This window comes from Pelophylax lessonae (assembly GCF_965119305.1).
Source record: "Pelophylax lessonae genome assembly, chromosome: 5".
NCBI classification, from domain to species: Eukaryota; Metazoa; Chordata; class Amphibia; order Anura; family Ranidae; genus Pelophylax; species Pelophylax lessonae.
This window is the reverse complement of record NC_138772.1, coordinates 113,568,453-113,593,656: the sequence shown is the minus strand read 5'-3', so window position 1 is coordinate 113,593,656 and position 25,204 is coordinate 113,568,453. Positions and strand designations below refer to the sequence as shown.

Here is a 25,204-nt window from a genome sequence, read left to right as displayed (position 1 = left end):
TCCTCAGACCTCAGACCCGGAAGTGTATGGACCATAAATGGTTGATTGTTAAGAGATACTGCACCATGAGAGTATTCTTTTATCCCCATTTATGGCTTGGTATCCCATCTATGGCATTGTCTTTGGCTGTGGTGATGTACATCCATGGAAACGAGAGGCACTAGATCCTATTTGGAATACACAGCGTGTTTGACCCCCTGTAATTAAGGGGTCCAGTGAATCTAGTAAGCGGTATATACATTTATCTCACTGGGTGATCGTGTGGAGGTGAAGGCTTTGTTAAAGAAACCACCCCAGCAAGTCTGTGTCTTCTATTTTGGTCGATCATTATCCAATTGCTTTGGACACCAGAGACTTTAATTGCACGATTCACTTGCACGTTTTTTGATTTATTGATTGATTTATTTATATTCTGTTGAGCGCTACTATTTCCTTTTCTGTTCACAATTACAACATCATGGCTGCGTAGAAGAAGGATCCGGGTACTGAAATGGCCAGCCTGCAGTCCAGATCTTTCACCCATAGAAAACATTTGGCGCATCATAAAGAGGAAGATGCGATAAAGAAGACCTAAGACAGTTGAGCAACTAGAAGCCTGTATTAGACAAGAATGGGACAACATTCCTATTCCTAAACTTAAACAACTTGTCTCCTCAGTCCCCAGACGTTTGCAGACTGTTATAAAAAGAAGAGGGGATGCCACACAGTGGTAAACATGGCCTTGTCCCAACTTTTTTGAGATGTGTTGATGCCATAAAATTTAAAATCAACTTATTTTTCCCTTAAAATTCTGTTTTCTCAGTTTAAATATTTGATGTGTCATCTATGTTGTATTCTGAATAAAATATTGAAATTTGAAACTTCCACATTTTTGCATTCTGTTTTTATTTGCAATTTGGACAGTGTCCCAACTTTTTCGGAATCGGGTTTGTAAATAAATGCACAAAATAAAAAGTATTAAAGTGTCATGTGCTGTGACATAGTAGTGCAAATATTAAATGGAAAAATTATTAACACTATACTAAAGTGACACTGCGCCCATGGAGATGTCCAATAAAGTGAGGATATGTCAGCTGGAAAAGGTTTAGCCAATAAAGTGACAAGTGCACATGTAATAATCAAATAAAGTGGCTGTCCCATTCAGTAATGGGACATAGTTTGCATAGTATAAGTTCTTTGGGGACGGTGTTAAAATTGTCCCAAGATATTTAAAATCTATTCCCCCCCCCCCCCCCCAGGAAAATGGGAATTATTTTGTAGAGCTAGTTTTTCTTTCTTACTCATATTTACTGTATATTTAAAACTTCAGATTTTATAGATATGATCTTTAAATTTGAGAGTTCTCCGTAACTTTTTATTTCTTTTATTAAATTTGGTAATGTTATTCTTGGAATAGATATATAAAACAGAATATCGTCCACATATGCCACTAACTTATGTTCTTCGTCCCCGATCTTCGATAAAGACAATGACAGCACAAACAGAAGGGGAGAGAGCGGGCACCCTTGTCTTGTTCTGTTTTTCATTCCAAATGATGTGTATAGCATCCTATTCACCCTTACTGAAGCTGTAGGGTAACCATGTAATGTTTTAATCCATTTGACCATCTTTGGGCCTATTCCCACTGCCTCTACTGTACTCATCGTAAATCCCCAGTCTACCCTGTCAAATGCTTTTTCGACATCAATTAACAGTAGCGCTGGGGACTTTCCACTCATCTTTTGCATTAGAAGCAAGGTTTTTAGCCCATTGTCTTTGCCTTCTCTCCCAGGGACAAATCCAGTTTGATCTGCATGGATCCAATCAGGCATCAGCTCTTTTAATCTGGTAGTAGTAGCCAAGACTTTTGCATATAGCTTTGTATCTATATTTAACAGTGCTATTGGTCTGTAACTGGAGCATAAAGTAATATCCTTTCCTTCTTTAGGTATCACAGATCCAAGCATCCCAAGGAACAGAAAAGGCACTCATTACAGGCGGAATCTAATACTTTTGCCTAGAATTAAGACCCATCTGGTAAGAGGCTGACCTGCTCTCTCCTGATTGGAGAGAAGGATTTGAGTTTTTTTCTCACCTTTCCTGGGTTACATAGTAGCATTGGATCTGATAATACACACGCCCTTGTATTATCCCATCTGGTAAGGGGCTTATTCATTCACGGTGGAGGTCTTCACTGCACACATCTATTGTGCTGGATTTTGCACCTTTGGAATCATTTCACATGCATGTTGGATGTTTATGATTTTGGACATTCACATCCTATTTATGGACTCACCTTTTGGACATACATTTTTATGATTCTGTATCATTTTGGATTTCACTTCCTTTCACATATTGTTATTATATGTCATCCATTTTGTTGTGTTTTTTGAATCACCCATTGTGAAGGAGGTTTGTCCTCCCACTTTTCATATATCACTCATCAATTTTCGTTGATTTATCACTATATTATCATATATTTGATATTTACCATTTAATAGTTTAGCGCACCTGATATACACTTTTTTCTTCTGCAATTTTTTCTAAGGTCGCAGCTTTTCTATTTAAATTTCCAGCGCACTTTTTATACACATCACTCTTGAATATTGTTTATTTGGTCAATTGCATTTTTCATTTACTAGCATTATTTTAAAAGGCAGATTTATTTGCACAGAGTCTGTGGAATTATTAGTTTCTTTTTTTTTTTGTTGAATATTTGCTCATCTACTGCATTTGGCATATTTACTAGCACATTACTAATTGAATATTCTGTATCTAATTATCAGCACGCTGGCACTTTATTAGACCTACTTTTTCCACTTCAGATCAGCGCAGCCTCACTCTGTATTGTTATTTCCCCATTGGTTCCCATTGGATTCCCCATCTTTGGCCACTCTTTTAAATTCCTTACTTGTTTCCTGTTCCATTAACTGTTTTAGTTCTTCCCTTTTTAATTTAGACTATCTTGTACTTTTGAGTCTGCTGTCTTTTTTATGCAGTTGTTCTATCTCATGCATTTCTGTTATTAATACGTTCATACAACTTATCATTACCCTTTCATTTTTAGCTCCCATAGAGATCAAAATACCCCTAATATAGGCTTTATGTGCCTCCCATATGGTAGCCTCTGAAGTCTCTGGGGTTTCATTAAACAGGAAGTATGTTATCATCTGAGTATCATCTGAGATTGATATAATTTATTCTACACCAACCTAAATACCTAAATTGGCGGTTTTCCTTCCCCAGTTCATGTGATGTGCTGTCTGCCCTTGGGTCCATGCACAAATTAAAATCACCTGCCATAATCAATTCACCTTTTTTAAAGTTCACCAGTCATCCCAATAACTCCCTCAGATACCCTGTCGGGTGTTTATTCGGACAATATATATTTGCCAGGGTGCATTCCACCTCTTGAAATTTTCCCCTCAGAAACAAATATCGTCCTTCTGAGTCTATCATCCTTTCTTCCAAAGAAAATGTTACATCGTTTGCAAAACCTATTGTTACCCCTTTTGCTCTTTTCATTGTGGAGTCTCCATAGTACCAAATTGGATCATATTTTGAGTATAATCTAACATTTACATCATGTGAAATATGTGTCTCTTGTAACAAAACTACATTTATGGAGCAATGCTTGATTTCTTTTAAAATCTTGTGTCTTTTAACTGGGGTATTCCCCGTACATTATAAGTTAAAAAATGTAATGTCATATTTTCCTTCTCTCTCGTTTCTCACCCTTCTCTCCCCATCTCCCTCCATCTCTTATCACCTGCTGATGGGCCCAGACACTGTGGTACCGCCTTAAATTTAGGGAGAAGGGGGTCAGTCCGGAGAGACATAGAAAAAGTTAGGTACAAGGAGATTCCATCACTTTTGGCAAAATAAACTCTTTTTCCTTGCCCTCCCCCATCCCCATCTTCCCTCCCACCATTCTCTTTTCCCCTCCTCCCTCCCCCTTCCAATACTGGTATTTTAAAGTATTTGATTTTGGACCTATAAAGTAGATGGTTTCGCTCTTCATTTTAGATCTTCCCTATCTGTCTACTTTTATTACTGGGGTGGTGCTCTGCCCAATGCCCCTACTGGGTCCCCCTCTCTTTTGGGAAGGTAATGCCCAGAGCTCCCCCAAGAACCCAGATGACCCATCCCTATGGTTTACAAAGTTACTTTTCTATCCCTGCTCTCCACATGGAGAGAGGCCCCAGATGGACACCACACTTTTCTAAATCTGGTTTGGTGTCCATCTACTTCATTTTACTCTCTTAATAACCCCTTTCTATTGTCTCTTTAATTTCTAGCTCTTCTTAGGTACTAGTTCTTCTTTCCTATTGTGCGACCAACCAGGGATTTCTATTATAGGGAGATCCAGCTTTCTACAGTCCTGCAACTCCCATGGAAATCTCAATTTGGCTCAGGGTCCATTCTTTCGACCTACCAGACATGCTGGAAATCCCCAATTGTATTGTATATCATGTAAACGCATCTGTTCCAGGAGAGGTTTTAAATTCCTTCTTTCTAGTGTTTTAGGCGATACGTCAGCAAAAATCTGTAAGCTTGTGTCTTCATATTTTAGTGGTGGTGCACCCCTTACATTTTTCCATATGTGTGCCTTATCTTCATGATAGTAAAACCTCACTATTATGTCTCTTGGGGTATCAGCTGCTATACTTTGTGACCTTCTAATCTCATGGACTCTTTCCATTTTCAATACATTTGATGCTTATCTGCCTAACACTGGGTTAAATATCTTTCTCATTATGTCTAATATGCTCTCCTTGTGGAGATTCTGTTAGGCCTCTTATTCTTAATTTTTTTCTTCTGTTTTGGTTTTCTAATATGTAAGCCATATTACTTTGTTCAATTTGTAAAGCTTTCACTTCTTCTCTCAATTCCTTTATCCCTTGAGTATGAACTTCCAGTCTTTTTCTGTACCTTCCACTCATGTCAATATCTGACGTAGATCTCCATGGAGTGTTGCCATATCAGTTTTCAAAAATATTTCTAACTTTGCAAACATGTCTGTCATTTCTACTTTTGTGGGCAACTGGGCTTTTAGGACTTGTTCTTCCGTATGTCCAGTCTCTGTATCACTCTCAGTCTCTAAGTCCACTTTTGACTAAGCCAGGTCTGTGGAGCAGATGAATACTTGCATAGCAAAGGTGGTGGAACCTCCGTTGAGGTAAGCAGCTGCTTGTTCTGTACCCCCTGAATTTTTCCAAGCAGTTCAGCCTCGATTGGCTGTCGGCTTCTGCTGCGTTTTTAGCGAGTGCTGCTGAGTATGGACGGGTCCTGCCGGAGATTGCCGAGCCTTCCCGCACTCCTCCGATCTTGGCAGCTTACATCGGTGGTCTGTCCACCCTCTCCTCCTCACTAATCAGCCACCCGGCGTCTGTCAGCTAAGCTCTCCTCTTTTTTGCCATCCACCTGAGCACTGGCAGCCCGACACCGTCACCAGCAAGAGAGTTAGTCCATTCCTAGCCTCTTTCCATCTCTAGGAGGCTTAATACCTTGGTATTTCAGGCTAAATCCTTCACCATGGTGTGCGGATAGGGTCTCCTGAAGTTTCTAGCATGAGCTCTGTGCAGGTACCATTGTCAGGCTCCTCCTACATCCCCTATCTGTTGAGCAGTGTTACCAAACTGCTGTTACCAATAAGAAACAGGCCTCTTGTATTGTCTTGTCCCCTGGTGTTAATCATATGTGTGATTTGCCCTGCATGCACCTTTTTTTTATGTCCAGAAGTAACTTCAGACCATGCAGCATAAGTTCTTTTACTAAAGGTGGTTTAAATATAACAGACTTGTACAGATACTTCTTCACAAACATCCTTTCCTTTCACAAAGTGCATTTCTGTGCCTCCTAGTGCCCCTTGCCCATTGGGTTAGTCATATCTCATCAAATGTAGAAAATGTCCTTCAAGTCCTTTGAACACTTGCACAAGTCCATAGGTCCTAGAACCCCAACTGGGTTCCCACCAAGGTGAGATCTAGCAGCAATGTAGTATGCACATGTTCAGCATAGCTTCTGCTCTCTTCCCATACATGGAGCAACCTCGGACCAACCTCAACTAGAGGCAGTTTCTGCTTTTTTTACATTTGCCACAGCAGAGGGTGGTATCACCAAAAAGCCCAGGAAATCCAGGCCAGCAGTGGTAACCCTTAACTCTCAGGAGGCACCAGCTTAGCAGGGCAACATTAACCAAACGTTGCAATAGTCCCTACATAATAGAAAACACTACAACCTTTTTTGAAAAATCTGCTTACACGTGTATTTGACAATACAAGGTTACAAAGCATCATATTAGGGATGACACTATATACCAATAACAGTGCAAAAAGGCCACAATATTTGCATGGTGCTGTATTTAAATTCTTACGATGAGATAAATTGGATATTTTTTAGAGAAAAAAAAGGACAGAGTAGCAGAGGTACAGTAGCAGACAGTGCCTGTGGCCAGCAGGAGATAGAGACATCAATGAGGACTTTCCACAGAGTCTTCTGCATAATGGAAATAGCATACATTACAGATCTGTTCCTTGGGAGAATATAAACAGCAGTATACCTTAATCCTTCAAACAGAGAAAGAGATTTAACTTCACATTAGTCGGAATGTAGCACAATCCTATGCAAGATAAACTGGAAACAAGATGAAATTATAAGCATACCTTACTGTAGCGCATTGTGAGTCATATGCACATTTTTCGTACATAGGGAAGCCCATATATTTTAGTGGGCTGCCTTGCACATAACAAATGGGGCAAAGAAGTTTATACAGGATCTCACAAAAGAGAGTACACCCATCACATTTTTGTAAATATTTTATTATATCTTTTCATGTGACAACACTAAAGAAATAACACTTTGCTACAATGTAAAAAAGGGAGTGTACAGCTTATAGAACAGTGTAAATTTTCTGTCCCCTCAAAATAACCCAACACATAGCCATTAATGTCTAAACCGCTGGCAACAAAAGTGAATACACCCCTAAGTCAAAAAGTTCAAATTGGGCCCAAAGTGTCAATATTTTGTGTGGTCACCATTATTTTCCAGCACTGCCTTGGAGTTCACCAGAGCTTCACAGGTTGCCATTGGAGTCCTCTTCCACTCCTTCATTATGACATCACAGAGCTGGTGGATGTTTGAGACCTTGCGCTCCTCCACCTTCCGTTTGAGGATGCCCCACAGATTCTCAATAGGGTTTAAGGCCAAGAGACATGCTTGGCCAGGGAGGAGCCTGGCAATGGTGCCTGGGTCAGGGCTAGGCACATTAGGGAAGCCTCTCCTCACCTCAGGGAAGCATGTAAATGCTTCCCTGTCTTCCCGTGGCTTTAGAGAGTTTACTGATCCGTAGGTGGCTGCGTGAGCTGGGCGGGCCCAGACGGTGTTCGGCAAGGGGATGGAAGCACCTGAGCTGGAAGGGATGGAGAGAGACAGAGCCACAGAACAGATGACTGGAGTAGAGGCAGAGCCGAGTGGACTTACAGCGTCACCATGGTGTCTCCGACGGAGGTGGGAGATTCGGCAGATATTGACCGCATTCAGCAGTGTTCGGCCAGACTTGGCAAGGCCCGGCAAGAAGCCGCACAAGGTGTGGAGCGGCGGTATTCAGAGGATCCCAGAGGTGTCTGAGTGGCTCATTTGCACATTGTAAAGGACAGGGGGAACCCAGCAGTACCCAACAGGACCGGAGGAACCGTGGAGCTGTCTGAAAGTGGTAGCAGGGGAAAAGGACCAGCTCCAGCATTACTAAAGCGGGTGCAAAAGCGGCCTGGGTGAGCTCCTAAAACCTTAAGAAATAATGTTGGACATATGAACATAAAAGAGTATTAAAAACCAAGGGGCTAAAAGCAGAAGAAAAGGAGAAGAGAAGGGAAAAGAAAAAAGAGAAGAAAAGACTACCCCCAGCCTATCCACAGTCGTACCAAGAGCGGTGAGTTACACCTCATTCTGGAACTTTTTGAATTTTCAGTTTTTTCTCTTTTTTTGCTCCTTTTTGCTTTTTTTTTTTTTCGGCCTTTGTCTGAAGATATCTGCTTTATCTCTTTGAGAACTTGAACTAATGAATTGTGGAATTAAGGAACTGTCGTATTACCTTCGCCTCTATCCGATACAGTAAATACAAGTGAGATGATCAGAACATCAACTGGGGTCACTAGCCGTATATTGGTGGAAGAAAAAAGATAGTGGAGAAGGCTACAAGATGAGGGGCAAATCTGGAAGAGGGGGAGGAATAGCAAAATCACCTAGAATCAGTACCAGCCCAGGGAGTATAAAGAAATAGATGACACAGGAGGAGAAAGTAGAAAGAACGGTACCAGAAAGCCAATTGGGGGCTAGAGGGAAAGAAACAATAGGAAACAACAAGATCGTACAGAAACTGATTCAAGTAGAGAAAAATACCCCCAATCAGTCCAAAACAGATTTAGATATAGAAAGTGATTCCAAAGCCCACCTGCCTATGAAATCTGAAATGGCGAGTATGTTTGCCAAATTATAATTATCTATAAAAACAGACATGGTAGTGCTACACAGCGATTTAAATCAACTATTAACAAGAGTAGAGGATACAGAAAAGAGACTGGATACTCACATGCAGGAAATGAACGAATTAAGAGAAGAAGTAAATAGTTTACAAATTGTACAAAGGAACATGGAGTATAAAATAGAAGATCAGGAAAATCGAGATAGAAGAAAAACCTGGGAATCAGAGGCTTACCAGAGACAGAACAAGAAAAGGATCTAGCAGAGATGAAGAAAATATTTAATCCACTCTTAGGCCATTAACTGAAGTCTTTAAAATAGAATGAGCACATAGGGTCAGAAGACCCCCAAATATAGCAAAGGATATTCCAAGAGACGTAATAATAGGATTCGATAATTATGAATAAAAAGGCGCAAATATGGGGAAAATTGAGAAAAGTAACACCATTAAAATATAAAGAAGAAAATCTACAGATCTTTACTGATCTTTCCCGTTGGAATACTGGATAGAAGGAGAATCTTGAAACCAGTCTTGAATCAAATGCGTGAACATAATATTCAGTATAACTGGGTATTTCCAGCATGCTTAGCAGGACAGAAAAATGGACAATATTTCTGTAAGGAATTGGAGCTTCCGATAAAAGAAATACATAGATGGTCAAAGAAAAAGAAAGCAGGCCTACCATCAGAGCAGGAACAATGGCAATTCGTCCCAAATAAGAACATAACACGAAATTAAAGAAGAGATAAAGAACTTCAACATCAGGAAAAATATTTTTTTGGAAGGCGGGGAAAGGAATATGGCAAAAGAATAAGGTGGGGTCCCTCGAGTTCCTGGCTGACTTGGAACTGTCTTAACTCACTGGGGGAGAACAGCTGACAGGAGCCAAAGTTAAAGGGATGGCGCATAGCAGTGATGTGGGACTAATATTTCTGGATGGAGCACAACCAGTACATAATGATGATTAAAAAGTTTATTGAAAAAAGGACTTGACAAAGCGCATACGCGCAAAACATGTAGTCATGGCAACCAGAAGCGTGAGTTCCACACCGGCCCGCCCTCCGCTCCGCCTTTGGCTCACCGTGTCCTGTGACAAGCGCTGCACGAGGATCCCGGAGGTGACGCGAGGTCCTGCGTTTGTGTATACCGGCCGACACACGCCGGGCGGACCTCCTTCCCTGTCTATGTATCCATCTGGATTCCACTCCCTATCCCTCCCAGGATTTGGCCAAGTGTTATCCCCCCAGACCATGCAGGACCTTCACAGCACCCTCATGTGATGCCAAGGACCATCGGATCGGTGCCTGGTTTGTGGATTTTATTGTTTTTTTCAATAAACTTTTTAATCATCATTATGTACTGATTGTGCTCCATCCAGAAATATTAGTCCCACATCACTGCTATGCGCCATCCCTCCTTCCAGTTCCTTTACCCTATGCAATCCATCCTGTGCTAGAGGATTTGGCAGCACTGTGTGTGGCAACCATTAACTACAATTTATTTCATTACCTCTATCAATTTACTATTGAAGGTATGGCTCCAGTACTCCTATAGCAGTTTGTCCGGAGGTCCAGCGCCAGGACTTTTTTGGTTGTTTTCTGCCAAAGGTAGAGGGTCCACCCTAGCTGAGGAGAAGAGGGGTAGAGAAGATCTATCTACCTAATGACCAAGGGAAGGTCAAAACCCTTAGGCTTACTAGATGGTAGCAGAATGGAAGTTGGGGAGGCAAGGGAGGGGGGATGGGGTAGGAGAAGGGGTTTGGAGGGGGGAGGGGGGAGGTGGGAACAGGGATTGCCACAGTTATAAGAGTTTGCAGGAATTTAAAAAATAAGAAATCAATTAATTTTATAGGGAAAGGGAAAAACAAAAATAAGGAGGTTGTCCATTCATCGACAAAAATTGCAGACGTTTTCCAAAATTAATATAGTTCCTATACTTGGTAAGATCAAGAGGCTTCCAAGAAAACGAGATAATAAGAACTAAAAAAATACAAGAATATATTAGAGAGGCAAACCTACATAAAATATTACTGGAAAATTTGCAACCATTAGAAGATCCAATAACGAAAGAAGAAAATGAAATAGCGATTAGAAATATGGCTACAGGGAAGAGCCCAGGCCCAGATGGGTTTACAGCTCACTATTATAAAAACTCTAAAGAACAATAAACACTCAAATTTTGCTCTTATATAAATAATTTGAGAGAAGGAAAAGGGCTCATATCACAGTAATACCTGAAGAAGGGAAAGATGCAACTGTGTGTTCTAGCTACAGGCCATTTGCTTTATTAAATGTAGATATAAAACTATATGCAGGAATTCTGGCCAGTAGACTAAAAGTGTTAATGCTGGAATAGATCCATGTAGATCAGACAGGATTCATACCGGGCAGAGAAGGGAAAGATAATGGAGTAAGACCCCTGCTTATAATGCACAGTGGAAAGAGATGGATCCCTAGTATTGCTCTTGTCAATAGATGCTGAAAAAGCATTTGACAGGGTAGACTGGGGATTTATGTTGAATACAATAAAAAAGTGGGGATAGGCCCAAAAATAATTAATTGAATTGAGGCACTATGTGATCAGCCAATTGGCTGATCATTACCCTTAAATAATATATATCAAGTAAACTACATACCATTATTGAATACAATTATAGAGGATATAAAAAAGATAGCAATGAAACCCCTTTCATGGTTGAGGCGAATTAATTAGGAAAAAATGGTGATATTGCCAAAAATCTTATATACAGTAAGTTTCAGATGCTACCAATAGCTATTCCACAGATGTATTTTAAAACATTAAACACAATAATAACTAAGGTAATAGGGCAAAATAAGAAACAGAGAATACAGCTCTCAATATTAACTAAAAATAAAGCACAAGGGGGTAGCGGCACCGGATTTCAAAAGGTATTATAATGCCACCGAATTAGCACAAATAAAGCATGGGTGGAAATTGAAAATGTAATGAGTAAAACACGGTTAAGAGACAATATTTGGATTCTGTATAAATATAGAAAAATGGATGTAAACTCTCATGATTTGACCATAAACATGTTTAGGATTTGGGATTTAGTGTATAGAAAAAAGGGATGGGATTATAACTCACCGTTAATTTCACTTACGGGGACAATTTTTTTTTAACCAGGTAATGAGACACAATTTGGTGAATGGATAGTAGATAAAATGTACAACTAAAGGATATAATGGAAAAGGGGAAGCTAATATCATATTATGATTTAAAACACTAAAGAGATTTAATAAACTTGAATAAATGGTGGTATTCACAGCTAAAGCACTTTGTAATAACCTTACCTCAGCTTATTAGGGCAGAAAAGGAACTTTTCACATTTGAGCGACTATGTAACTCGCAGTCAAATTTAAAACATTGCATGTCTCAGATATATAAAATACTTACTGAGTTAGCAGAGCCAAGAATGCCACCATTTATTGAAAAGTGAGAAAAAGAGGTGGGCACACAATTAGAAGAACAACATCTAAGTAAAATATTGATAGCTGTTAATGAGGCTGCAGTAGATATAAATACGATAGAGATGAATTACAAAAGCTTGACTAGATGGTATATAACTTCTGTAAGAGCGCATAAATATCAACCAGAAGAATCCCCACTATGTTGGAGAAGGTGCGAACAAAGGGGCACAATGGGGCATATATGATGGGTGTGCCCAACGATAAAGGAGTATTGGCAGAGAGTCCGGCAATATATAAAAGAGATCAGAGATATAGAGATTATCGATGATCCATGGCTATGCTTATTTCATAAGACAAATAACTCAATAAGTCAGTATAAGAAAACGATATACACTGCAAAAGGCACAATACCAGGAAAACGGCAAGAGATAGAAAGCCCAATGATAAAAGAGTGGTTTAAAAGAATTGAGTACATGTATGAAATGGAATACTTGAGTAGCTGTGAAGAGGGTAGATTAGAGAGATTCAACTATACCTGGGAAAAATGGATAAAGCTCAAAAAAACGAATGAATATGCTGAAATAAAAGAATAGAAGGAGTAAGATGAGAAGAGACTTGGTTTAGGAGATATTGGAAGATGAAAAAAAGACAGTGGCGAACAAAGCTCAGGGAAGGGGGTACGAAATGGGTAGGGGCTGGGAAATGGGTAGGGGGTGGAAGTGGAAGATAAAATAAATAGAGGTAATGAAGTAAAAAAAAAAAAAATATTATTTTAAATGTATGATGATGTATTGTAAGTTATCAAAGAAAAAATAAAGAGACATGCTTGGCCAGTTCATCACCTTTACCCTCAGCTTCTTTAGCAAGGCAGTGGTCATCTTTGAGGTGTGTTTGGAGTCCTTACCATGTTGGAATACTGGCCTGCAGTCCAGTCTCCAAATAGAGGGGATCATGCTCTGCTTCAGAATGTCACAGTACATGTTGGCATTCATGGTTCCTTCAATGAACTGTAGCTCCCCAGTGCCAGCAGCACTCATGCAGCCCCAGTCCATGACACTCCCACCACCATGCTTAACTGTAGACAAGACATACTTGTCTTTGTACTCCTTACCTGGTTGCCACCACACACGCTTGACACCATCTGAACCAAATAAGTTTATCTTGGTCTCATCAAACTACAAGACATGGTTCCAGTAATCCATATCCTTAGTCTGCTTGACTTCAGCAAACTGTTTGTGGGCTTTCTTGTGCATCATCATTAGAAGAAGCTTCCTTCTGGGACGACAGCCATGCAGACCAATTTGATTCAGTCTGGGTTGTATGGTCTGAGCACTGACAGGGTGACCCCCAACCCCCGACCCCTTCAACCTCTGCAGCAATGCTCTCAGCACTCATATGTCTATTTCCCAAAGACAACCGCTGGATATTACGCTGAGCATGTGCACTCAACTTCTTTTGTCGACCATGGCGAGGCCTGTTCTGAGTGGAACCTGTTCTGTTAAACTGCTGTATAGTTTTGGCCACCGTGCTGCAGCTCAGTTTCAGGGTCTTCGCAATCTTATTATAGTCTAGGCCATCTTTATGTATGGCAACAATCCTTTCTTTCAGATCCTCAGAGAGTTATTTTCCATGAGGTGCCATGTTGAACTTCCTGTGACCAGTATGAGAGAGTGAGAGCGATAACACCAAATTTAACACATCTGCACCCCATTCACACCTGAGACCTTGTAACACTAATGAGTCACATGACACCGGGGAGGGAAAATAGCTAATTGGGCCCAATTTGTAAATTTTCACTTAGGGGTGTACTCACTTTTGTTGCCAGCGGTTAGACATTAATGGCTGTGTGATGAGTTATTTTGAGGGGACAGCAAATGTACACTGTTATACAAGCTGTACACTCACTACTTTACATTGTAGCAGTGTAATTTCTTCAGTGTTGTCACATGAAAGATATAATAAAATACTTATGAAAATGTGAGGGGTGTACTCACTTTTGTGAGATATATACGGTATATCTTTCTAAGCTTTAGGCATTCTCCACATGTTCTTGTGTGCACAAAACCACCGTTCTCGCTTAGTGTGTTTGGGGTGCCATTACCAATGAACGAACGCTCACAAAATTGCACAATTTTGTGTGCATTCACATGCTGCACTAGTGTGAATGCGGGCTTGTAATGGAAATGTCCATTACTTATTCTCTTTTCACAGTTTTTATGTTTTGCATTTCATTTTATTGTGTAGTATGCACAAAAAAACATCAACAGCCAATCTGTACTGTTCAACGCTAAGCAGAATATGTGACATCCATGAACATGTTACCTTTTTTGCGTTAGGCTTCGGGGTAACAACTAACTTGCGCTCAGCTGGTTTGAAAATGTCTGCAAAGGAAGTAGGTGATGACTTCAGAGCATAACCTGGAATGCAAATACAAAGTATAATTAGTTCTTTCTCTAGCACCAATGGCAAGGACACCAAAGTTAGCCCTCTTAGGGTAAACTTAAGAGTTAAATAGGGGGCTAAATCTTGCTTAAACAAAAAACATATTTTTTAAATTTAAACATAACCATAATACGTGATTAAAAGCTACAGACCGGGTAAAGCAAGAGACACAGAGCCAGTTAGAGTGACTCTATTCCATGTAATTGCTAAAATGGCCAGTCTCAGTGATCAAAAAGGTAAACACAACTTAGGTTTATATTTGAGAGCCCTCCCCTTTCAACTCTGTTGCTGATTCTCTGATACTCTTACTTCCACTTTTGCCAATCCTGTGAGTAACACTGCTACCTCTAACTACCAACAACACTGAGCCCCAAGAAGGGGCACACGGACTACCATTGAACAGTGAGGGGAAAATAAAGCACTTATTGACCAAAAAGGGGCACCCTGACAACCAGTGTAGGAGCACACAAACACTGGCTGTCAATGTAGTAGAAAGAAAAAGTGAAACTCACTCACAGGAGAACAGCTATTAAAAGTGCTAAATGCCTTTTTTTTAAGTGTATGACTCAAACCTCTAGCTCAACATAGCAAACCATATGACTCAAACCTGTTTCTTAACATGGCAAACAATGTCAACCTGTCCATATTGGCATGGTGGGTACTGCCTTGGATCACATCAAAAATAAAACGGCGGTTGGTGCTATGAGCTGTGTTTCCCAGTAGATGCTCTGAACTCACAGTTTTTTATTCTAAATAATGTTCCTTGTTTCAGAGTATATAACAAAATGTTCCAGAGTATATAACAAAAGGAGAAAGCCAAGGGGAATGTATTTTTTATATACAATGGTAGAGTGCATTAAAAGCCTTTTTTTTTTTTTTTTTAGTTTTGGAAAGAGTGTGGACATGTTGGCACACCAGCTTTTTTTTATTGTTAATTTTTCCAAAGTTCTTTTGGGAGGTTCTGAAGTTTCCATCAAGAGAGATAAACTTGAAGATTTTAGTGCTGCTTGTGTCCCCGCTATGAAAATTCACCATCTAGCCCTGGTGACCACTGACACCATTACAAAAAATGGGGTAAAATAAAGTTTTAGAACTATTACCAGGAACATGATCTGCAGCAGTGCATCCTCTGTAGAGTACCCCGAGGCATCTTGGGATGCATGAGGTCAGTAACCCAGAAAGATGCGACCAACTGGGATATCATTCTCACCTAGGTGAAAATCTAGGAAGTGCTCAGGTCCCCAAAAAAAGGTATTTAGGGAAATAATTTACAGATTGGGAAACAGGGGAGTAGGGGTAGGGCGTAGGTGTGAAGTATGGGAAAGTGGATGAGGGTCAAGGTCAATTTAAATAGGTCTTTTGAGGCACGTTTTTTTTGTCTGTTTGACAAGTGCAAAAAAACTGTTGATATTGTAAAAAAAAAAAAAGAAAAAAGTTGTCATGTGTCTTGTGCACACTTCCTGTGTTATCTTAACCACTTCTTACCCGCTCACCGTCAAATGACGACGGAGCGGTGCATCCATTGTTCTGGGATGCAGTCATATGACGGCGCACCAGAACTGCCTCTCTCGTGCACCCGCGGGAGCGCGCAGAGCGGCGATCGTGGCTGCGCCATGTTGCTAGGACACGGCGTGACCCCGATCACGGTAAAGAGTCAATGACATGACTCTTTACCCATGTAATCAGCTGTGTCCAATCGCAGCCGGTCACATGTAAATGAGAAAGTGCCGTTATTAGGCTTTCCTCACCTCACACTGTCAGAGTGTGAGGCGAGGAGAGCCGATCAGCGGCTCCTCCTTACAGGGGAGACAAAGACAGGTAATCAGGGCACTGATCATCAGTTCCCTGATTACACAAAAGTGAAATAAAGTGCCAATCAATGCCATCAGTGCCCACAGTGCCACCATCAGTGCCCAAAATCAGTGTCCATAGTGCTGCCAGTCAGTGCCCATCAGTGCCTGCTCATCTAGAAACTGATTGGCACTGACTGGCAGCACTATGGGCACTGATTATGGGCACTGATGGTGCTGCTGATCAGTGTCCATCAATGCCGCCCGCCAGTGCTCATCAGTGCCAATTGTCAGTGCCTATCAGTGCCGCCCGTGAGTGCCTATTAGTGCCGCCCATCAGTGCCGCCTCTCAGTGACCATCAGTGCCACATTTCAGTGCCACATTTCAGTGCCACCTATCAGTGCTCATCAGTGCCACCTAACAGTGCTTATCAGTGCCGCCTATCAGTGCCACCTAGCAGTGCAGCATATTAGTACATCCTCATCAGTGCCACCTCATCAGTGCCCATAAGTGCCTCCTCATCAGTGCCCATAAGTGCCACCTCATCAGTGCAGCCTATCAGTGCCCAACAGTGCTGCCTCATCAGTGCACATCAGTGAAGAAGAAAAATTATTTATTTTCGAAATTTACTCTGTATTTTTCTGTATTTTTTTCTTTTTTTGTGTAAGAAATAAAAAACTCAGCAGTGATTAAATACCACCAAAGGAAAGCTCTATTTGTGTGAAAAAAATGATAAAAATTTCATATGGGTACAGTGTAACATGACTGCGCAATTGTCATTCAAAGTGTAAGAGTGCTGAAAGCTGAAAATTGGCCTGGGCAGGAAGGGGGTAAAAGTGCACTGTATTGAAGTGGTTAAAGATGCTTTTTTGGACTTTTTAGTTCTCATTAGGAAATACAAAAGAGATCTGAGAGTGGGAGTGCTGGAGTAGTTTAGCAAAGGACACTGGGAGAACTGTCACCAATCAATCAAAAAAAAACGCTGTGTCTTGTCAGCCCACAACAGGGCATACACCTCCTGGACCTGTCCGCTCCAACAGAGGGAGGTGTATGCTGCTGCTGCTGCTGATACTGGAAAGGGACCTCAAGGACCCTATCCGTTCAGCGTGGGGGATTCCGGTCTAGGGGGATCAGAGCCCAGCAGTCACCATTTCCCTGACCAGGAGGGTCATAAAGCACTACTGGTCTCTTTGTCGTAAGGCATTTGAGACCCACCATATCTGGTGAGTTTACACCTTATCTTTTTTTCTGAAGTCACCTTTATGATTGGATTTCCTGGAACATTGGAGAATCCAGCACCAAGCACTTGCACTTTTTCTGGCACCTTTTTGGACTATTTATCACAGAGTCACCTATGAACTATTTTGGACTTCACTTGGCACATTTATACACTTTTATTATTTATATTGCTATTTATAAATATATACTTTCCCACTGCGCATTTTTTAAGGGTATAGATTTTAGATATTTATGATATTAGCTTTTCAAATTGGTTTTATATCCCTATTTGCTCCTGTTCCTACTAGCAAGCGCTATATTATCCCATCTAGTTTGGGTTTTTTTATTCAATCACTTTGTATTTTATAGCAGCTGCTTTTACACTCATTTTACTGTTATTAATAATACATATTTATTAGTGTACCCACCCGTTATATTAGGTACTCCTAGGTGCGAGGAATATATTTGTTTGAATATATATATTTATCAAGCATGTATTACTGCATATATGTACAGATTGATTTTACTGTTGTGGGTTTAGTAACACTTTAACAGTACAGTGAAGGAGGAAGTGCAGGCAAATATCCACATTGGGGACACAAATTACTATAAATTACAGGAGAACAATTAATAGACAAGGACAGAGAGTTGTCACCCTAATAAAGTACTTGAACAAAGATCTTCATGGCAGGAAAAAGCTACAGATTTAGAAAGCTACAGATTTACATGTTATATTTATTTGCTGCTGCTACATGAACTGCATGAAAACTGATATGTGACTGTAGATGAACAGTGCAATGTAACAATACCAAAACACTTTACTCTAGATTACAAAATTAATATTTATGCAGACGAATGTCGCTGCTCCTTATCTCCTTGTTATTGGGCTTCTGCTGACAAATGATAATTCTCTGACCATTTTGACCCACTCTGCTGTTGATTGTCAAGAATAATGCCAGAAATTGGAATGATGAAAGGATCTGTTGTTAGGATACCAATAATGAGGGAAAAGCAAGTGAGGTTACTAAGAACTTTGGATGCTGTTAATGAAGAACAATACCTTGGTCTCTCTCTATAACTGGGTAAAGAGCATTAGTGTGTACAATATACTCGTAGTTGGCATAAGTACCATTTATTACGGTAATATAAAAAATCCTAGTACAGTGTCGAGACAGTATTCATTTACTCAATACACTCTGGTATTGAGGCTGTCTTATACGTCAAAATTACGTCATGTACCCTTACCCTGCATAAACTAGGTAATTTCTGTGCTCTCATCCAAACCAGATACAGCATGAGTTTAGGTAGGTAAGTACATATTACATGCTACAATCTATATTAAAGTTATATATAGCTAGTAAAGAGTTCAGTTACAATAGAATGTTCCCTATACCATCCTAAAACGGAAGCTGAAGAATTAGGGACAATGGGGCCAGGCCCAGCATTGACAGCCACGGGTCCCAGAGCTTACAACATTTATTAGGACAGTCTCTGTTTTGGAAGATAAACCTTTCTCTGGGTAGTGTATTATTGGCTTGTTGTATCCACTTCTCTTGGATGGGTGATATGGGGAGAGCCATTTCGATGCTTTCATGCAAGAAAGAGCATTGTAATGATCAAAGCTAACATATCTGGAAAGCAAGCCTCTTCACCTAACGCCCCCAATAGACAAAACACTGTATCAAGAGTAATGCTCATCTGAAAAATGGGATTTTTGACTTACCGTAAAATCCATTTCTCTGATGGTTATTGACGGACACAGCTCCTGATCTTCTTAACCATTGGTTTATACTACCCCCTACAGGAGTAGGACACTAGGCATAAAAAAAGTCTGGCTTCGCCTATGGGCAGTTCCAGGGGGTATATTCCCTCTCTCAGTTTTGTTACAAGCAGTTTCAGAAGAATTACAACTCCACAGGGGTGGGTGCTGTGTGTGTCTGTCAATGAAGATCAGAGAAGTTTTACGGTAAGTCAAAAATCCCATTTTCTCTTTTTTCGTTCATTGACGGACACATCTCCTGATCTTCTTAACCATTGGGATGTCCCAAAGCAGTGTTAAACATGACGGGTGGGAACAGCAAAAAAACAATACACCCTCAAAGAGGACCAGGTCCTCTAAACAGAAGTCTGCAAAACCTTGCGGACAAAGGAAGCATCCGCTGATGCAAACACATCCACTTTATAGAACGGATGTTCTAAAGTGTGCACCGATGACCAGGTGGCCGCCCTGCAAACCTGAATCACTGACGCCTGATGACGGAAGGCCCAGGAGGCACTGAGCAGCCGAGTAGAGTGCGCCTTGCCAGGGAAAGTAGGAACCTGACCCTTCATGGAATAAGCCTGAACCAACGTCTGTCTGATCCATCTAGAAATGGTCGCAGAGGAAGCGGACATCCCTTTCCGAGGCCCAGCCATAAGCACAAATAGTGAGTCTGATTTCCTAAAAGACTCCGTAGCTGGCAGGTACACCTTTCCCAGACCACATCTAAGGCATGCAAGCAGTTTCCTTCAGATGTTTTGGCCTGGGACACAGGGAAGGCAACACAATGTCTTCATTCAAATGAAAGTCAGAGACAACCTTTGGAAGGAACGACGGACAGGGGTGAAGAACCACCTTACCTCTGTGAACCACCAAGTATGGTGAACAACAGGATAACCCCGCCAATTTTGACACTCTGTGCTCAGATGTGATAGCCACCAAAAATGCCACCTTCTGGGACAGCGTAGGCAGGGGAATCTCTCAAAGAGTCTCAAAAGGAGGCTTCTGGAGGACTGAGAGCACCGAATTGAGGTTCCAAGGTGGTAACGGAAGTGCTGAATTCCCTGAAGAAAAGTACGCACCAGGGAGAGTGTGGCCAAGGGCCATTGAAAGAAGACAGCCAAGGCCGACACCTGGCCCTTGATAGTAATCAAGGCCAGTTTCTACTCAACCCCCCAACACCTCTGGATGAAGAGACCACTCCCTGGCAGAGGGAAGCCGCCTGCCAGTTTTCCACCCCAGAAAAGTGTACGGCAGAGAGGACTGGAGCAAAACGTTCTGCCCACCTCGGAATGCTGGCTACCTCCATAGCTGCCAGGACACTTCTCTTGGCCCCTTTTGATTGACATAATCCACGGCCGTGGTATTGTCCAATTGAATGTGCACTGGACAACCCTGAAGACGATCCGTCCAATGTTCCAGGCACAGTCTGATCGCTCGGAGTTCCAGGACATTGATCGGTAGTCTGGACTCTTCCAGTGTCCAGATCACCTGAGCAGAATTTTTGCCAAGGATGCCTCCCCACCCAGACAGGCTGGCATCCATGTTGACTACTGTCCAATAAAAGGGGAGGAAGTATTTGCCCAGCCGAAGCGCTGGAGAAGGAAGCCACCATATCAGGGAATCTTTTGTCCCCCGGCTCAGCCGGATCTAATTGACCAGAGACTGTGCATTCTTGTCCCATTTGGCCAGAATCTCCCTTTGCAGGGACCTCGTATGGAACTGTGCAAATGGGACTACCTGAAAGGACATCATCAGGCCCAGCATCCGCATGCAAGTCCGGAGGGATGACCATCTGCTGGACAGCAGGAGATAAATTGCAGCCTGCAGTTTCTGGAGTTTGTCCAGATGAAGGAGCACTCTTACTCCAGCCCGTCGCAAAGTCCAGCAGTTGATTGTAGATCTCACCGGAAAAAAAACAGGAGAAAAAAATCTATTTAAAAATAAATAATTGCCAGGACCAGAGATCCCAGCAAGGAACTAAGTCCTTACTCCTGACTAGGTAGAAAAAAAACTGAGTACCTATAGCAGAGAGAGGGAGTATACCCCCTGGGACTGCCCATAGACGTGAGAGAGAAACCCTTTTTTATCTTTTGTATTGGCCAGTTTGTCTAGCAGAGGGGCAGGGGACCAAGTAATTGGTTGGTTTTTAGTTTGTACCATCAGAGCATGCCTCAATTGCAGATACTGGAAAATGTTTTGCTTAGGTAACTGAAATGCTGCTTGCAACAACTGAACATTTTTGAGTGTTTCATCAAAATACAATTGAAACAGATATTTAACCTCCGAATGGTACCATAAGTAAAAACCGTCTAACTTTACCAAATGAGAATCGTACCCTAGTGAGATATAATGACTATATTACATATAGTGCAGAAATTTTTCATGTTTTTTGCAACAGACCAAGCATCAGACTCTGTATTTTTCTGGCTACTATTCCTTCCTCCAATTCTAATACAGTATAAGAGAGCATTTCTTGAACCCAATTAACAAAAGTTGCTGGTCAGGGTCATCTGTACATACCTAATGCCACCCCACGTGCTGTAGTTAGGAAGCTAACAATAGGTTTTCGCATTAGTTACTGCCAATCCTCTCCTAGCTTTAGACAGTTGGCAACTGCCTCTGAAGTACAGAGAGTTTGATGCGAGGGATCCTGTGTTTCCAGATCAACCTGGACCTGGTGGAAAAAAAACCTGACTGATCAGAGGGCACTAGGTAGCCTATTTGCTAACACTTGGGGCTTGCTAACACTTGGGCCAGTTGTTTAACATCAGAGATTAGTAAAGGAATTAGGCTGTAGGATGCCAGGCCATTTTGACCTGGTTTTGGAAGAGCTATAATTATTGCATTATTCATGGAACGAGGAAGGAAACTTGCCTCAGCTGCTTCATTTAAATCATGAAAAACTTCACTTTAAGTACTTTTTAGAACCGTCACTCCAAAATACATAAAATAGTCCACAGAATACCATAAAAAATAACCTGGCTACTGGATATTTTTAATATGCTGCTATTCATCAAAATGTTACCATTGGGGTCATTTGTGCACCCTAAACTGTCAGCCTGTTAAACAGTTGTGCCATACCATTTTATTTTTGGCACCCAAAAAAAAAAAAAAAGGTTGGCTATATAGGCATTTTAAAGGTTCCCACACACATGCAGAATAACCATAGAAAAGACTGATATTGACAGGGTGGAAGAGTGAACAGTATAATCTTAAACAACTTTTCTAACATCACAATGGACAGCCAAATCAGGATATCTACAACCGATAAGGAACAATTTCATACTGCCTCGATTCTTGTCTGGGCTTGTATGAGCTGCTTTGATGAATAACTCCCATAACACTTATAATCATCTAACTCTAACCAAAATATTTTCACATTAATTGGATTTGGTTTAACCTTGTTTCAAAACCGCAGAACGCTCTGAAACAGCTAATCTTGCTTGATCAGTTTTTAAATATTGTTGAACTGAAGATTGATTAACAAGGAGACTCAAATATTGACAGAAGAAAGCCAAGGTCACCTTATTCCTTCAAGGACAATAAATCACAATGTTCTTTAGAAGGGGATTTAATGCTTACATTATTCTCTACAACCTGATCTTGTATTCATAGTATCATTTTATTAGTCTTGCACAAAGCACATTATTACATCGAGACTTCACAAGACTAGGCAAACAAAACGTGGAAGCTGCAGGGTATGAATACACTAAAAATGCTGACTCCTGAAGCAAATAACAGGCAGACCTAAGGTAGGAGTGATTTCAGCATATTTCAATGCAATATAGAAGGTATAAGAAACATGCCATATATGATGTTTGAATGGCATACAATGGTAGGAGATGGATTCTACCTTCCTAAGAGCCTTTATGACTAATATTATACATATAACACCCTCAATTTGTGCAGCACTTTACAATATAAAGGGAGACTGTACAATCACTATAGAAAACAAAAAGAAAGGATTAGAAAGGTTGTGCTTGTGAAAGCTTACAATCCAAAAGGGAGAAGCAAGTGATTGGAGAAAGTAAAAGTTCAGTTGTTAGGTTGGGGCAAAACAGACGTCCTTGAAAAGATGGGTTTTCATGGATTGTTTAAAATCAGAGTAGGAGAAGGCCAGACATATTGGGGTAGGAAGTTCAAGGTGAAGGGTGAGCCCCTTGGGAAATTCCGGAGAATAGCATTGGAGGAGGAGACTAGAGGGCTAGAGAATGGGTCCTGGGAGGAGCTAAGTGGAAGGTTACTGTGATATTTTGAGATGATGTTGGTGATGAGCTGTAGATGGTTTTGTATGTTGTTAATAATTTGAATTGTATTTCTTGGGTGATCAGAGCCTATGGAGGGACTGACCAAATGAGACACTGAGCAGTTGGTAAGGCAGATGCATCTGGCAACAGCATTCATGATCGACTGAAGGGGGGTTGTCTGTGTAGAGGTACGGCAACAAGAAAGGAGTTGCAAAAGTCAAGGTGATAGATAACAAGGGAGTGAATAAATATCTTAGTGGGGTCATTGTTTTAAGAAGGGGTCTATTTTGGAAATGTTACAGATGTAAAGGCGGCAAGATTTGGAAAGTGATTGAGTGTGGTAGCTGAAAAGGGTTACAGCCAGTACCTTGGCACAAAGGGAGGGACTGATAGTTGTGTTTTTGATCTCAGTGAAAATTCAAGGGAGGGGGCACAGGGGAAAAAAATATTAGGAGTTCAGTTTCTGAAATACTGTGTTTATAAGTTTAGTAGCTAGCTTACACTACTAACATATACTGTACAATGAGTACAGTATCGTTTTTACTTAAAAATTAAAGGGAAACTATACCCTTTTCATGTTTTTTGATATACAAATGAAATTGGGTTAACAAATTATAAACTGTCTTGTCAATGTGTTGTAATGTAATTTGTATTTATCTCTGTCTTATCTCACTAATGATTGAAAACAACACATTCTGTGCAATATTGATTGGTTTCAAGAGATCAAGCAACCTAGCCTGCCTACGCTGAGCAATGCCAGGTGCTGATAATGCCTGCGGTCTGCAGGAGTAGCTTCTGGTCTTTCTGCACTGATTGGCCACACAGTACTGACATCATCAGAAGCTCATCCTACTGGTTCCTGATGGTCAATATGACTGTGAGCTGTCGACAACAGCTTGGTCACAGTTCTATAGGAATCAATGGAGCACACCAACTATACAGTAGAGAAAATATGCAGTGGCTGGGCCAAAGGCGTAACTATAGTCGCAATTGTGACCCAGCCCCATGCTTAAGGGGGCCGGAGTGGCTCCCCTGTCATATGTGGGTTTACACCTAGAAAGAAGGGGCGGCCGATGGCCTCTATTTTTCTCCTGCAGCTACTGAAATCCAGAGTTGTGAATTAATGGGAAGCTCTGTATAGAGCTATTCTTGTCCATTCATTCTGACATCATTCCTAGTCCTACTGACACCAGTGGCGGAACTACCAGGTTCATAAATGTCACAGGAAAGGGGCCTACTTCAGAACATGTGAAAGGGTCCTGTTTCAGGACCACAATAAAGGGCCCCACAATGGGAGTAAAGGGCCTCGGGATCAGTGGGAAGGGCCCTGGGCTTGAAGGGAAGGGTTTTTTTCCACTGGGGCACTGAAGGTTCTAGTTACGCCTCTGGGCTGACCTTTAAGGTTCACCTGCACTGCTGCCAAATGAATGCATATAGTGGTCTTAAATTAATTAACATGTGATTTGGTAATGTTGAAATATATCCTATAGATTCATATACAGTATAATGAGATGTTAACGGATATGTCAAGTTTAATGTAAAATTATGTGATAGAAGTAGTAAGAATAAAAAGCCGATAGACTGCTATAACTCACTCACTCAGCGCTATGGAAATGTAATATTGTGTAACCACAACAATGTATTAAAAATAATAATAAAATATATGTACAGCAGCTGCTATTTATAGCATAAATGTCTAAAAAATAATAATTGTGTAAATATTCTGAAAAACAGGTATCCCCTGAAAGAATAATTGACAATAGCAGCACTAATGACTTAGTCTCTTAAGTCCCAATATCCAATCAATGAAACAGGAGATCTTGCAGTAGATAATAATCTTGCAGTCTTGTAA

The 25,204-nt window shown here is 41.0% G+C and overlaps 1 protein-coding gene across 3 annotated transcripts in view; it reads right to left on the bottom strand.

The window, feature by feature from the left end:
* The window catches only part of XYLB (xylulokinase), a 303,038-nt gene that overhangs the window by 4,300 nt on the left and 273,534 nt on the right, over positions 1–25,204 (bottom strand). For all 3 annotated transcript variants that reach the window (XM_082258814.1, XM_082258813.1, XM_082258815.1), the window contains one exon: positions 14,215–14,309. In XM_082258814.1, the coding sequence (XP_082114940.1) occupies positions 14,215–14,309 (95 nt within the window). The remainder of the gene's footprint in view (positions 1–14,214; positions 14,310–25,204) is intronic.